The 16,021-nt window shown below is 40.8% G+C and overlaps 1 protein-coding gene across 1 annotated transcript in view; it reads left to right on the top strand.

Moving 5' to 3' along the window:
• The window catches only part of LOC137342515 (glutamate receptor ionotropic, kainate 3-like), a 363,766-nt gene that overhangs the window by 154,331 nt on the left and 193,414 nt on the right, over positions 1-16,021 (top strand). Inside the window, exons 7-8 of the mRNA XM_068006438.1 lie at positions 2,787-2,948; positions 6,287-6,394. Of these exons, the coding sequence (XP_067862539.1) occupies positions 2,787-2,948; positions 6,287-6,394 (270 nt within the window). The remainder of the gene's footprint in view (positions 1-2,786; positions 2,949-6,286; positions 6,395-16,021) is intronic.

Genomic DNA, 16,021 nt, shown 5'->3' with positions numbered 1-16,021 from the left:
GCTTTCAGTGATTGGTGTATAAGGACACCCAGGTCCCTTTGTACATCAACATTCCCCAATCTATCACCATTTAAATAATAGTCTGCCTTTCTGTTTTTCCTTCCGAAGTGGATAACTTCACATTTATCCACATTATACTGCATCTGCCATGTATTTGCCCACTCACCCAACTTGTCTAAATTGCCTTGAAGCCTCTTTGCATCCTCCTCACAGCTCACATTCCACCCCAGCTTTGTGTTGTCTGCAAACTTGGAAATGTTACATTTAGTTCCCTCATCCAAATCATTGATATATATTGTGAATAGCTGGGGCCCAAGCACTGATTCCTGCGGTACCCCACTAGTCACTGCCTGCCACCCTGAAAAGGACCCATTTATTCCTGCTCTCTGTTTCCTGTCTGATAACCAATTTTCAATCCATGCCAGTATATTACCCCCAATCCCATGTGCTTTAATTTTGCATACTAGCCTCTTATGTGCGACGTTATCAAAGGCCTTCTGAAAATCCAAATACACCACATCCACTGGTTCTCCCCTATCTATTCTACCAGTTACATCCTCAAAAAACTCCAGTAGGTTTGTCACACACGATTTCCCTTTCATAAATCCATGTTAATTTTGTCTAATCCCGTTGATATTTTCTAAGTGTCCTGTTATCACATCCTTTATAATAGACTCTAGCATTTTCCCTACTACTGATGTTCGGCTAACCAGTCTGTAGTTCCCTTTAATTCCACCTTCTCACTAGTCCCTTGGTTCCCTAGCATTTCTGGGAAGTTATTTGTGTCCTCTTCCATGAAGACAGAACCAAAGTATTTGTTTAATTGCTCCACCATTTCCTTGTTCCCCATTATAAATTCTCCCATTTCTGACTGTAAGAAGTGCCTTGGGATGTTTTTCTACACTGAAGGTGCTAGATAAATGCAAGTTGTTGTTTGCTTGGGGATAGTAGCCAGATTGAAGGAGTCAACTTGCTTTCTCTTCCTTTAGAAGGGCTGGTAAATGCTGCACTCCCAGGTATAGTACAACAATAGTCCATTAGCATTGACACACATTGTTCAAATTCAAACATTTCCAAAATGATAATATTTCCTCTATAAAATCAATGCAGTAAATTAAGTCATTCAAATAGGCTCGCCTATTGGTCAATCTTAGGACTGCGATATCAAGTTGACTTAAAGTACATTGTCTCAGGTAACAACCTCCCAAGCTTTATTCTCATGAAAGGTAAAAGTAACTCCAGAGCTAGGTACCGTGAATACTAAACACTTTCCCCAGGTATGTGTGAACTCAGTGAGAAATACAGCTTCTCCGTGCAGCCCTGTATGTCCTACATTTCTTCAATAAGAGCGAAGTGGATAGGGACTGGTGATGCCAGATGTGCTCAGTAGTTGTCAGCTTCCAGTCACAAGAAAAAACTCTCCCATTCCCTGTCCTGCTTTCTAAAATGGAAAATGAGCTAGTTTTGCACATCCCAAAACTGGTATGCTTATTGTTCAATGATAGTTTTTATTCCATGCCAGTTAAGGTGGGATGCTATTAAATAGGCATCTTGGCTATGAACAAACTTGTGCCACTAACTGGATTATTTGTAGCATGTGACAGTACAAATAATTTCTTAATAAACTCAGTAGGGCACAAGGAGCAGCCTGGGACTTCAAGTAGAATGCCGGGACTTCCAAGCACAGAACTCAAATCCTAGCCTGGACTGACATCCTAAGTTTTTTTTTCCCCTCAAAGTGCATTGAGTTCTCAGCCAGCTCACTAAATGTCAGTGGAATGCTCCTTAGCAGAGGAAAGATGAATTGCAATGCAGCCAGGCCAGAAGCTGGGCATTCACACAATAACCTGAACAGTGCTGAAGGAAGTTTGCATTCCTAGAATCATCCCTCCCTCCCAACTGAGGAGAGAAGCAAGTTGGAAGGTGATCTAAAAGTCACCAAGTTCCTAACTATGTTCCATACAATCTTACAACCAGTGCAGAGACTTAACTTTAAACAAACTACTGTCTTCCGATTGTAAAATAAGAACATAAGAAATAGGAGCAGGAGTAGGCCATCCGGCCCCTCGAGCCTGCTCCGTCATTCAACAAGATCATGATGGCTGATCTTCTACCTCAATGCCATTTTCCTGCACCATCCCCATATCCCTTGATGCCTTTAATATTTAGAAATCTAACAATCTCTGTTTTGAATGTACTCAATGACTGAGCCTCCACAGCCCTCTTGGGTGGAGAATTCCAAAGATTCACCACCCTCTGAGTGAAGAAATTTCTCCTCATCTCGGTCCTAAATGGCCTACCCCTTATCCTGAGACTGTGACCCCTGGTTCTAGACTCCCCAGTCAGGGGAAACATCCTCCCTGCATCTACCCTGTCAAGCCCTGTAAGAATTTTGTACGTTTCAATGAGATATGAGAAATTTCAGAACAAATAAATTCTTTTAAAGGTGAGGGGGAAGACTAAGTGGCTTTATAGATTTATCTGTATTATATAGGCAAATGTAAAGGTTGAGAACAAAAGGAACAGATGACAGTTGGTCACCATGGTTTCTGATAAACATTATAAAAACAAACTTTACAAGTTATACATTATTTTGAATGGGACTGCTCAAAGTAAAAAGCCGAGTTGACAAGATTAACTTATGGTATGAAGTAATGTCACTGAGCACTGTAACATCTGGATCAGACTACCGTATAATGCACAGCTGTCATAAACAGCCAGGTGTCAGATCAGGGCTAATGTACGCTGCAGAAAGCAGAGGCATTCCGAGAAATCAACTTAAGCAGTTTTCACATTTATTTCAGACAGATGCTGCTCTGACATACGATGCAGTTCATATAGTATCAATGTCCTATCAGCGAGCACCTCAGATGACTGTTAACTCTTTACAGTGCCATAGACATAAGCCCTGGCGATTTGGGAGCCGCTTCATGAACTTCATAAAAGAGGTAACAACCAGTTTTGAAAGCGTGTACGTATAGATAATGCACTGTGTTTATTTCATGCCTATTAGAATGAAGTGAAATCAACAATCTGCATTCACAATCAATCATAATCCTTAAGTCAGCAAAACACTCAGATATGACCATTTCAATTCAGCAATAATAGCTTAAGCACAGTTAAGATAAGGGTTACACCTGACATGATCTCACCTGGATAATGAACAAGAAGCTATGAATTCATCTTGGGTTTAGCCCCATGCAGTGCATTTGAAAACAAAGCAAAGCCATGAGCTAAATGCATACCCTTGAATTCTTGGTCATCACAGTGCAGTTTGTTGACATACGAACATATGAATAAAAGGTGAGGGAAAGACCAGCTGGCCCATCAAGCCTATCGCATTCGGGCATGGTGTAACTTTCAGACCCTATCATCCCCATCCCTCTGACCGCCCAGCGCACACACAGTCACGCAATCTCCTGGGTGAATGGGAAAAAGAGAGAAAAATTCTTATGTCAACTTAGAAAAAAACTCTTCTCCGACCCCCGAAGGTTCCAGGAGACCATGGCGACTGGTGACACAACTTCCCTGACCCACAGCCTTCTATACGTAGAGAGGCTTGCCACTCTCAGGAACTTGTCCAGCTCCTTGTTGAATGCTTGTAGTAAATCCGCACTCGCTACACTTGCTGACGAGGTCATCGGCTCTCTGCAGAAAGAAGTACCTCCTAGGGTCTAACCTAGTCATATGCTTCCGTAGCTCATACTTTTAGGTATTGTTGTCTCTACATTTCTCAGACATTGAATGTAGCTCAAGCTGATAAGGATAAATGGAACATCCTGGTTATACCAGTTTTGGTGCTTGGTTTACAATTGTAGTCAGAAAAACTCATTGTAAAAATTCCAGTGCAAAGCCATTAATTTTGAACCAGTCCCTGACCACGTCTTCTCCCCTAAGAGATAACCAAGATGGTGCTTGAGCAATGAGACAGCTCCAGTCTGTAAAATGAGGAGTTCATACAACAGCCCATAATCCAACACATTCCAAGACATGCACAAATGCTGCCATTAATGCCTGTGTACCAGTATGAGCCAGGTTCTATGGACTGATAGATGTTCTGCTGGTAGATAGATCTGATGTGTGCCGTCCAGGTTATATTGGCCACATTTTTAAGTACCGGTGGATATTTTTGCGATGGACGATGCAGCACTAAATCAGAAATCTTGCCCAGAGAAGCTGTGAGGAAGGTTGGTGTCGATGATGAGGCTTATCACACTCTACAGTACTCTGCGCCTAACCTGTACCCGATCTGGGAATGCTTCATTCTGATACCAGATGCAAATGTGCTCCATTCTTCAGCACACCTAAATAAACACCGAAATCAATGTTTGCACCCAAAACCACTTACATTTTTATTAACTTTCTTGAGTTCATAATCTTACATTAGTTCTGATTCTCATGGCTTCTCTGATGCAGAGCAGGGACACTTTATTTGGGGGAGCAAGGATATAATAGTGCTCAGACAGTCAGAATCCTTCCCTTAATTTTAATACAGATTCAAACACACAAACATAACATGCTCTGAATGCAGGAGACCAGTCTTGAACAGGTCCAGTGCAAAAGAAGCTACATGAAATCTTGCCGAAATAATGAGCGGATGCTGCTTCATCTCATCTCATCAATTTGTTTCCAACGGGCTGTCCATCTACATTGGTTATTTTATACCATGTGAGTTCAGTGCTACATCGCAACATCTAGCAAGGTACATAGGCCGCTGCTGCTAATAAACTGTTGATGAGCTGCTGTTAGACATACTGCCGCACAAAAGGAGCTTAATCTTCTGCTCCACAGTGGACTGCAATGAGCACATTTTGGGGACGAGTTGGGATTTTTAGGGATTTCAGTGTTTGACTCCAAATTCCTTTCAAATTTTATGTAGAATGGAAACGCAGTCCAATTGACTGCAGATCAACATCCCTGACCTATGAGCGCTTGATGTAGATACCAGGGGATTGAATTCCCGTGTGGGTCCTTCTCGATCATCTGCAGTAACTTTTGGAGAAATGTAAAAAAGTAGAGAAATGTTCCATTAATCAACATTCCTAACTTTAATGGGTGCAAAATTCATCAACAATGTTTATAAAGGGCCTGCTCCATAAAATTGTCATCTGGAATCCATAAAAGAGAATGTTTTATATGACTTCTGTATCAATGAGAGAGCAATAAAAGCTGCATGTTGTAACGCTGGTACTGCACTGGGATGGGTGGGTGGGGAGGGGGCGGGCTGTAGCAGGTTATTGTAATTTTAACATTATATCTCATCACTCGTGCCCTTTTCTCTTGCTTCTGCAGCTGTAATATACAATATACATATGCTATTATAAGTCAGAAGCCCACCTCAAAGGCTTCTGAGGGGACCTATTGGAACAAAGCATTGTTAGAACAAAATGGCCACCTATGCTGGGTACTATCTGTGGGTGAGCTGAGTTCTCAATCTCCTTGTACAAGCCACCAATATGGTTTCTACATTATTGTTCTACACGAGCCATCCCCAAGGATCAGGGAAGGCCCATAACCTTAAACATAAGTTCACGATTTCAACTTTGGGTTTACACAGGCATGACCTTGCTTCATTGTTGCAAAACTGCTCCAGTGCATTAAAAACAGGGCAGATTCAGAACACCAACATTATTTCCACAGTTCTGCAGTACAAATGGAGCATTAGATGCTCCCAGGCCGCTACCGACGATCTCATGGAGGTGTCCCTGCACACTCATTCATCATTCTTATATAACTGCCGCCAGAAATCTACAGGTGCACTAACAGATAGAGTCCAACGTGAACCCGAGTTTATATTTCATTACATACTGGCAAACTCACAGTCACTGTGGGTTAAGAAGGTTAATGAGAGTGCTAATAAGAAGTTCTAATACTTTCCAGCTAGTGTTCTGCTCGCTCCATTCATGACAGATACACATATGCTTACAAAGGCTGCAAGATAAGGAGCTTGCAAGGAGAACTGGCGAGATGAAAGCAACAACTTTTATTTTCTAAATGACATCTGAGCAATAGTGTAGGTCCCCAATACACATAATCTTATTAAAGTCTGAAACAAGATACACGACTGGCACAATGGCTGTGTCTATAAATCAGCGCACAGAGCCAAATGGGATTCATGGAGCGAGTTGTAGGCACTGGATAAAGAACAGCAATGATTAATTAATCATATTCCGCAAGGAGACAGAATTAGGATCATTTCCTTGCGAGGGCGTAATTAAAATTTACTGTTGTACAGAGTAATGATTTATATTGCTGTGTAATTACCACCGTGTATTTTTTTGTTGAGGCTCAATGGGAAGGATTAACAGGCCGAATCGCATTTAACAAAAGCACTGGACTGCGGACAGACTTTGATTTGGACGTTGTCAGCCTCAAGGAAGATGGCCTTGAAAAGGTCTGTATTTTTCCATTCTTCGAGAGAACAGTGTTGTAATTATTTCAGATGATATCTTTTTAAAATAAGGTGTAATATTTTGTGACAGCGCACACACACACACACACACACACAGTCTTGCATATTCTCTCTCATAGCTGCAGCTTATACACACACTCACATATGTGATATTACACAACAGCAAAGCTCTGATCTAATGAGCTCTATTGCAACTGAATTACTTTTATAATGAAGAGTTTCCAGTGCTAATAACCAGCAACTGCTCATGATATAACTGTAAAAATGTTATTGATAATAAAGCGTTCAATCATATCTATGCTAAAACTATTGCACAATGTTTTAGTGGATTTGTAGTTCAGTTTGTTATTAAACACCAAGATCTACTAGGAATCCAATTCTGGCCTTCTGTGCATCATCCCTTCACCCCACCATTGGTGGCTGAACTTTCAGCTGCCTCAGTCCCACTCTGTGGAACTCCCTGCCTAAACCCCTCTGGTCCCTCCACTTCTCTCTCCAACTTTAAAACACTCTCTCAAAATCCATCTTACTGACCAAGTCTTCACTCAGCCCCTAACTCTCCTAGCTTAGCTTAATGTCTGTTCCTTTACTAACTTTCTTCATTTTTTGTCTCACATCCTTTCCCCTCCCCTTTGTAAAACACCTTAGGTCATTTCCTATATGAAAGTTGCTGTATAAATTCACTTCAACCAAGCACTTACAAATAACAGAGAGGTAATACCTTCCTGTGAATTGCAACATTGTCCCTTTATAACATCTGCAATTATCTGTACAGCAATGAGTATACACGAGTGTGTGTCTGAGCCGCAGCTTGAGAATGTGAGTCTGCATGTATGAACCGCAGGTTCAAAATAGAATGCAAGTGTGTGTTTAAGCTGCAGCTATGAGAAAGAATGTCAAAGAGTGTGAGCAAGCATCATAGTTATTAGTGACTATGATTCCATGAGTGAGTTGCAACTATCAGAGACAGTATATGAATCTGTGCGAGACTCGGTTATCAGAGTAAGTATTGGAGTCTCTGTGAAATTCAGCTATCAGAAAGAATATGCAAGTCTCTGTAAGGATCAGCTATCAGAGGGAGTACTGGAATTTGTGCAAGACTGTGTAGGGCACAGCTACAAGGGACAGTATGATTGCGAGTAAGGTCAGCATTGTAAGCTATGACGTTCTGTGATATCTATTGCCACGTACCTTAAACCCAATTTAAGGAGCCACCAATGGTTTTGTGACATTTCCTGAGGCTACATAAGGTGAACAGAATGTTCGACCTGAGTCGAAAGTGTATGATCGTAAAATTAAAGCCACAGTCTCCAAGGCATCCAGACCAGGAAAGTCCCAGGTTTGATTCAGAGTTAGCTGATCTCAGTCAGGTGCCTCATTTTGCCACAGTGCACTGAGGGTTTGGGAAGGGAAAAAAAAAATTAAGCCTGGATTCCCACTGCTGATCACATTCCAGCGAGCCTTACTGGGAGTGCACACATCATCGGGGGACAAGACTGGGCTCAGCTAAGATATCCTCCAGAGTCAAATAGGTTAGCAAAACTCAATGCCAAGATCACAAATGAATAATGGATGTGACTGCCACCCAGAAACTTCAAGGGAACAAAAGCCTTCAGGTAAAGAGCAGAAGACTTTAAGCACCTTGGGACGTTTTACTACGTTAAAGACGCTATATAAATGCAAATTGTTGTTGAGGGAGGCAAAATTGGGGAGGAAAAATGAGTAATTGTGGAGAGAGAGAAAGAACTTAGATTTATATGATGCCTTTCATGGCCTCAAAGCTGCCAAAGTGCTTTACAGCCAATGAAATACTTTTGAAGTGTAGTCACTGTTGTGAGGTAGGAAATGTGGGTTGATTGATGGAAGATTGATGGATATCAGAACCCAGAGGTACCTTTTGGAAACCCATAACAAAATGGTGATCCAAGCTGTAATGGAGCTTCTCTAGAAAGCTCATGATGTACAAAGAGTTAATTTAAAAAATGCATTTTACATAATCCTTATCTCTGCCTTTGTGCTACAATTTATTTATAGAGATGGAAGAAATAAATTGGACTATTGTATCTAATGGTAAAGCAGAACAGATCAATCATTGGGAGGGTTACACAATACCAGAATTAACTTGAACACATGATGAATGCATTTAGCATGAGGACTGAGAAACATTTAACCAATAAATCTTGTCTTGCAAATTAAGGAGTAATGCTTATTATAGTGCAACTGTACACACTTATGTTGTTATTTTGAATGTGATTTGGTCTACTTCAAAGGTTATTAGCATTATTGACGATTGGATAAAAGGTAACTGCAGTATATGATTCCTGAAACTTGTTAATCCAGAAATAATAGACAAAGTTAAAAAATTGAACAATCCAAAATAAAACCGGTTACGAGTTGGTATGGTTACAGGCTCCACCCTCAGCCTCGGCCAAACTGTGATCTTCACTGCCAGTGCTAATGTTCTGGTGAGAAAACCAGGATCGATCCGGTCCGGTTCTGACTGACAATTTTTTTGCGGTCAAATGGGGGATTTTTGGATTGGCCAAGGGTTAAGTGAATGTGGAGCTATTATCTGATTCAGTCAGGAGTTAAAAGGCTTATCCTCCAACACCCAGGGGTGGAAAATGTCTCCCCACCAACTTCGGTATCACTTCCTCGATGAGCTTGACAACAAAGCTACTCACCAGTTTGCAAATAACAGTGTGCTAATGTTTCCATTGTTAGTCTAATAATTTCTCCACTTTGGTGCTGCCTCTAGGTTTTGTGATCAGACCCTATTTCAGCTGTTCCATACCCCACTGACCACTTCATCATTAATCAAAGATGCATTTAGGATTAATTTTAATTCTGTTAAGTGAAGGGTTAATTTTGAGGAGTTCTAGACCCATCCAAGCAACAAGCCAGTTGAAACCATTTGCAGGGGTCTTTCTCCCATCTATGATTGTGTGCTTAATGTGTTACCTACTCATTATTTCAGGAGCCATTATATAAAGCACGATCTGTACTTTCCCTTGTTCTAAAGCACTCACTATGGAGTACTCAGCTCTAACAGCTTAATGAGCTTAACATCTCTAAATTACATTTTATGACCCCATACTATTCATTTATAAATCATTGGTTATGCCTCAGTTGGACTATTGTGCCCAATTCTGGACAACACACTTTAGGAAGGATATCAAGGACTTGGAGAGGGTGCAAAGGAGATTTACGAGAATGGTACTGGTGATGAGGGACTTCAGTTACATGAAGAAACTAGAGAGGCTGGGATTGTTCTCATTAGAGCAGAGAAGGTTAAGGGGAGATTTAATAGAGGTGTTCAAAATCATGCATAGAATAAATAAAGAGAAATTGTTTCCAGTGGCAGAAGGATCGTTAACCAGAGGACACAAATTTAAGGTAATTGGCAAAAAAGGCAGAGGTGAGATGGTGAGAATTCTTTTTACGCTGTAAGTTATTGTGATCTGGAATGCAGTGCATGAAAGGGTGGTGTAAGCAGATTCAAAAGTAACTTTCAAAACGGAATTGGATAAATACTTGAAGGGGAGATAATTGCAAGGCTGTGGGGAAAGAGCAGGATAGTGGGACTAATTGGATAGCTGTTTCAAAGAGTCGGCACAGGCATGATGGGCTGAATTGCCTGCTTCTGTGCTGTAAGATTCTATGAACATGGGCTGATTACATGGATTCATTGTTTGCTCATTTCTGACATGATTTGCTGGGACTTCCACAGTTCCAATACTGGAACTGCCATGAAGTTCAGACAGAGAAATTAATTTTGATATTTAAACAAAAGCAAGAGACACTGCACCTGGGTAAAGAGAAAGCTAACAAGATTACTTAGTGCAGTTTGGTTATAATTAGACATCGTGTGGTTTTAAAGTTTTCCCAGTAAGAGCTTGCAGCTGTTGATGACTGCCCATGTGTTGGTAAAGGAGTGGTGTGTTCCTAATTGTCTGTTACTTCTCAGTATTTCTTTTACTTTTTCTCCTCCAATTCTCCCTTTCCTTTTCATTCTGTGAAATACTGAAGAATGCTTGTTCCAATGCACCATGGATATGTTGTAGCGACCGTCTCGGTCACCATTCAAATCACCCACGCTGAGCCCAGAGAGCCTTTTGTAAGCAGAGTTGATTCAAGCATATGCAGGGGAGAGCCTTAGCGAGCCAAGGGTCTCTCTGATTAAACAATTTCATCAAGCTTCATACACAGTACAGTTGATAGTGACAGGCAGCAGTCTGTTGGCCTCACACATGTGACCAACTTGGTCCCGCCTATGCGTTGCCCATAGTCATCATGGATTCTCACACGTGCGCGGGGGCAGATGGCCCTGTTATCTCAACTGTCTTAAGTTCTTACTACCTTTCTATGGTTTATAATTCCCCTTATCCGGTGTCCGAGGTCTCCCATTATCATTATCTTAGTTCGTTGTTCTTGTTGCAAGGTGTCGTGAAAACATGTTTATGACAACTGCTACGGTTAAACTGATGACACTATGCTTTAGTCCTTTTTGGTCAAGCTTCCCATTATGCCTTGCGGTCTCACTGGTTGTCTCGTAGCTAGCATAACTTCAGTGTACATATGAAGATTATACACTCACACCTTTTACATCAGCATTAATATCGCAAAGCCCGTAATTCTTTAGTTACCGCAACAGACATATGGACATAAGAACATAAGAAATAGGAGCAGGAGTAGGCCATCCGGCTCCTCGAGCCTGCTACGCTATTTAATAAGATCATGGCTGATCTTCTACCTCAACGCCATTTTCCTGCACTATCCCCATATCCCTAGATGCCTCTAATATCTAGAAATCTATCAATCTCTGTTTTGAATGTACTCAATGACTGAGCCTCCTCAGCCCTCTGGGGTGGAGAATTCCAAAGATTCACCACCCTCTGAGTGAAGAAATTTCTCCTCATCTCGGTCCTAAAAGGCCTACCCCTTATTCTGAGACTGTTCCAGACTCCCTGGCCAGGGGAAACATCCTCCCTGCATCTACCCTGTCGAACCCTGTGAGAATTTTGTATGTTTCAATGAGATCACCTCTCATTCTTCTAAATGCTAGAGAATAGAGGCCTAGTCTACTCAATCTCTCCACATACAACAATCCCACCATCCTAGGAATCAGTCTGGTGAACCTTTGTTGCACTCCCTCTATGGCAAGTATATCCTTTCTTAGGTAAGGAGACCAAAATTGTACACAAAATTCCAGGTGCGGTCTCACTAAGGCCCTATATAATTGCAGTAAGACATCTTTACTCTTGTATTCAAATCCTCTTGTAATAAAGGTCAACATACCATTTGCCTTCCTAATTGCTTGCTGCACCTGCATGTTAGCTTTCAGTGACTCATGTACAAGGACGCCCAGGTCCCTTTGAACATCAACATTTCCCAATCTCTTACCATTTAAAAAATGCTCTATATTTCTGTTTTTCCTACCAAAGTAGATAACTTCACATTTTTCCACATTGTATTCCATCTGCCATGTTCTTGCCCACTCACTTAGCCTGAGTGTATCCCCTTAAAGCCTCTTTGCATCCTCCTCACAACTCATATTCCCACCTAGTTTTATGTCATCAGCAAACTTGGAAACATTACATTTGGTCACCTCATCCAAATCATTGATATAGATTGTGAATAGCTGGGGCCCAAGCACCGATCCCTGTGGTACCCTAGTAGTCACAGTCTGCCAACCTGAAAAAGACCCGTTTATTCCTACTCTCTGTTTTCTATCTGTTAACCAATTTTCAATCCATGCCAGTATATTACCCCAATTCCATGTGCTCTAACTTTGTTCACCAACCTCTTGTGTGGGACCTCGTTGAAAGCCTTCTGAAAATCCATATACACCACATCCACTGGTTCCCCCTTATCTATTCTACTAGTTACATCCTCAAAGAACTCCAATAGGTTTGTCAAACATGATTTCACTTTCATAAATCCATGTTGACTCTGCCAAATCCTGTTATTATTTTCTAAGTGTCCGTTATAATAAATTCTAGCATTTTCCCTGCTACTGATGTCAGGTTAACAGGTTTGTAGTCCCCTGTTTTCTCTCTCCCTCCTTTCTTAAATAGTGGGGTTACATCTGCTACCCTCCAATCTGTAGGAACTATTCCAGAATCTATAGAATTTTGGAAGATGACAACCAATGCATCCATTATCTCTATAGTAAACAATTTTACAACACCAAGTTATAGTCCAACGATTTTTATTTGAAATCTACAAGCTTTCGGAGGTTTCCCCCTTCCTCATTTACCTGAGGAAGGGGGAAACCTCCGAAAGTTTGTAGATTTCAAATAAAAATCGTTGGACTATAACTTGGTGTTGTAAAATTGTTTACAATTGTCAACCTCAGTCCATCACCGGCATCTCCACATCATTATCTCTACAGACACCTCTTTCAAAACCCTGGGATGTAGATCATCAGGTCCTTGGGATTTATCGACTTTCAGTCCCATTAATTTCTCTTGTACTATTTTTTTACTAATACTAATTTCTTTCAGTTCCTCATTCTTGCCAGACCCTTGATTCTCTAGTATTTCTGGGAGGTTTTTTGTGTCTTCTTCCATGAAGACAAACACAAAGTATTTGTTTAATTCCTCTGCCATTTCCTTATTCCCCATTATAAATTCTCCTGTCTCTGTCTGCATGGGACCCACATTTGCCGTCACCAGTCTTTTCCTTTTTACATACCTACGGAACCAATAGGCTGTAAACACAAGCAGTCAAGTCAACGCAAATACACTGTGTGTGGGACTACATTGTAAATAAATCAAAAAATTGAGCATTCTCAATAGTTCAACCACCCAGGTCTGTTCAAGGAGATAAAGTACTTGACTACATAAATTTACAACTGATTTTGTTAATCACAGGTTTATAATACGTAAAACCTATGGAGAAGTTGATGTGCTGTCTAAAATTCATCCCAGTGTTATTACTGTCACAAAGCTTACAAGTTCCCCTTGACTCACATTTTACCAGCTGATTAAGTCTCCTGCTTGTTTGTCTAGAAACTGTATTACATCTTGCTTTGGTGCATTGTCATTCTCATTTACTGCACTTATTACTGGACCTTTTATTGTAACCCACAATAGTCCATGCTGACTAAGTGCTGAAACTTCACAAATGATGCTTCTGCAAAAGGAAAATTATGACCTGTGTGTATAATGTGCTTCTCCATTCATCAATTGTACTGATGGAGCTGAAACAAATTAAGACGGTATCAGGTCAGAGTTAAATTAGATGATGGAAGTTGCACCAAATGACAGTGTAGCTCATCACTTAGGCCTACCTATATTGTCCAACCAGTGCTGTTCCCATATGATTGCTTAATACACTTGTACTAAATCCCTCTGTGTGCTTTTTTAAACACAGACATTAACACTTTTAACTTAGGCTGGCTAATGCTTGTGTTAAAAAAGCTCACAGAGGAATGTAATAGGAGTGCAATAAGCTTTTGTACAGCATGCACAACAGGACCAATGCAAACCATTATCCAACTCCCACTTAAATCTTCTTCAATTAAGCTCACATTCATTGTGCCAAGCAACTTTCCATTCTACAAGTCTAAGTAATAGATTGCTTCTACCAGTTGGCGCCATGGTAACGAGAGGGCACACATTTAAAATAATCACAAAGAATTAGTGAGAGTAGTTAGAATATGAAATTCTCTGTCATACCGTTGTTCAAACAGACTCCATAAAATCTTTAAAAAGGGAATTTTGTAATTGTTTGAGAAAGAAGAATATTAAAGACTGTGGGGAGTGACCAGGAGAGTGGGGTGAAACTAGATAACTCAGGTGGAGGAAAAAAACAGCGGTGCAGATTTAACAAAAGTCTGTTTCTGCGCTGTAACATTCTGTGATTCTCTGAAGCATGTAGTAGTTTCTCTTCAAGTTACATTCAGCTAAAGGTTTCCTCACCATACAACCATATTGCATAGTCCTCTTGTGGTTTAGCACACAGAACTTTGCCATGTCCATTCCATTGATTCCCATTATGACAAATGAGAACCTAGTAAGCTTCCTTAACTCTTCTTCATAGCTGTTTGATTCTCTCAGTACTATCCTTCTTGCTACTTTCCAACTGTATTTTCAGAACAAAAATGATTAAACTGAACATAACAGTAAGTGTGGTCTCCCCAGTGCTTTATAGAGTCTGTATTATGTGCTTCCACATAAGCATTCTACTTGCTCTGACAGTTGTTGCTGTATTTATGAGTGTACTTTCAATATTTGACCAACAGATTTTCCTGTGCTACTTTGCTTTTACATATTCTTTGCTATGTGATTATATTCATTATTTTACCACCACGATGCATTACCTTGGGGGCCCCATGATGCAAACCTGTGCGCCCATAGTAATGTTGGGCACAGGCCCGTAATGCGATTAGGCATCAGGGCCTAAGGCCTGCTGTGTAGCTATCGCACCATAATCTGCGGGGCAAGAGCCTGTGGCTCTGAGGTCTGTGCATCAAACATGCAGATACTTAGGGCTTTAAGACCCTGAAAATTATGTAAATGACCTTAACAGTCCAATAATACAGCATAATAACAATGGACCCTCAGTACCCATATAAAACAGATGATGACATGGTGGGCTCTGTTGGCTCTTCTTGCCTGGCAGTTGAGGCAAGTAGCTTTAAGTTCACCTAATAATTTGACTGCTTATTTGCTGCTTTTTTTTGTTTTTGTTTTTAGTACTGAAGCTATTCAGGCCGCCTTAAAGCTTCACCCCATTGCCCATTTTTCCCACTTGTGCGCAGTGTAAATATGGCCAATGGGTATCCTACTGGACATCCTTCTCTATCTGCAGGTTCTATCTGGAGGATGAGAGACATAGGAGTGATGCAAGATGGGTGCACCCTTAGGTGCTCAAGAACGAGCCATATATACAGGCCAAGGCAACTATACTTGAATATATCTGAGGACACCATGTGGGGGAAACAATTCACCAAGGAGACCATGACAGTCTTCTGCAGACAAGCTTAGAAATAGTTACGTCAGTAGCTGTCAAGTTGACTGATGCCTTAATTTTTATGCTACTGGGACCTTCCAAGCAACAGCAGGAGATATGTCAAATCTTACAAATATGCACTGTAGGTTATATCATGTAGGTGACAGATATTTTGCTTGCCTGAACCAGTGATTTTGTACATTGAACATCATATGGTCTTCCACACCTCCATCCTCTTTTCTAATGTTCCTGTTGTCCACAGCCTTACCAAGCCTACGATGATGTCTTGCTGAGATCTCTGCCCTACTATCTTAACTTAACCTTTTCATTGAAAGGTTCATCAGCCTTAGTTATTTCATTCTTGACCTAAACTCCCCCTCACTGTCCTCATTGAATCTCATCAACTTTCGCAACCACACTTATGGCCACTCCATCAACCTTGCCATAAATAAAGCCTGTTCACCACACAGGTTTTGATCATTGACAAGGCTATTATTGATTACTTCCTCATCTCCCATATCTCCCTCCTATTTCCAACTGATAGTGAACAATTAACCCAGATCAATGTTGTCAATTCCCTTCATACATTCCTGAAAACTTCAATTAGATCACATTGTTAGTCTCTGATTTCCAAAATAACAAGCTCAACTT

This window comes from Heptranchias perlo, chromosome 26 (genome assembly GCF_035084215.1).
Source record: "Heptranchias perlo isolate sHepPer1 chromosome 26, sHepPer1.hap1, whole genome shotgun sequence".
In the NCBI taxonomy this organism is placed as follows: Eukaryota; Metazoa; Chordata; class Chondrichthyes; order Hexanchiformes; family Hexanchidae; genus Heptranchias; species Heptranchias perlo.
The sequence above is the reverse complement of the archived record's forward strand: the minus strand, read 5'-3'. Positions and strand labels throughout refer to the sequence as shown.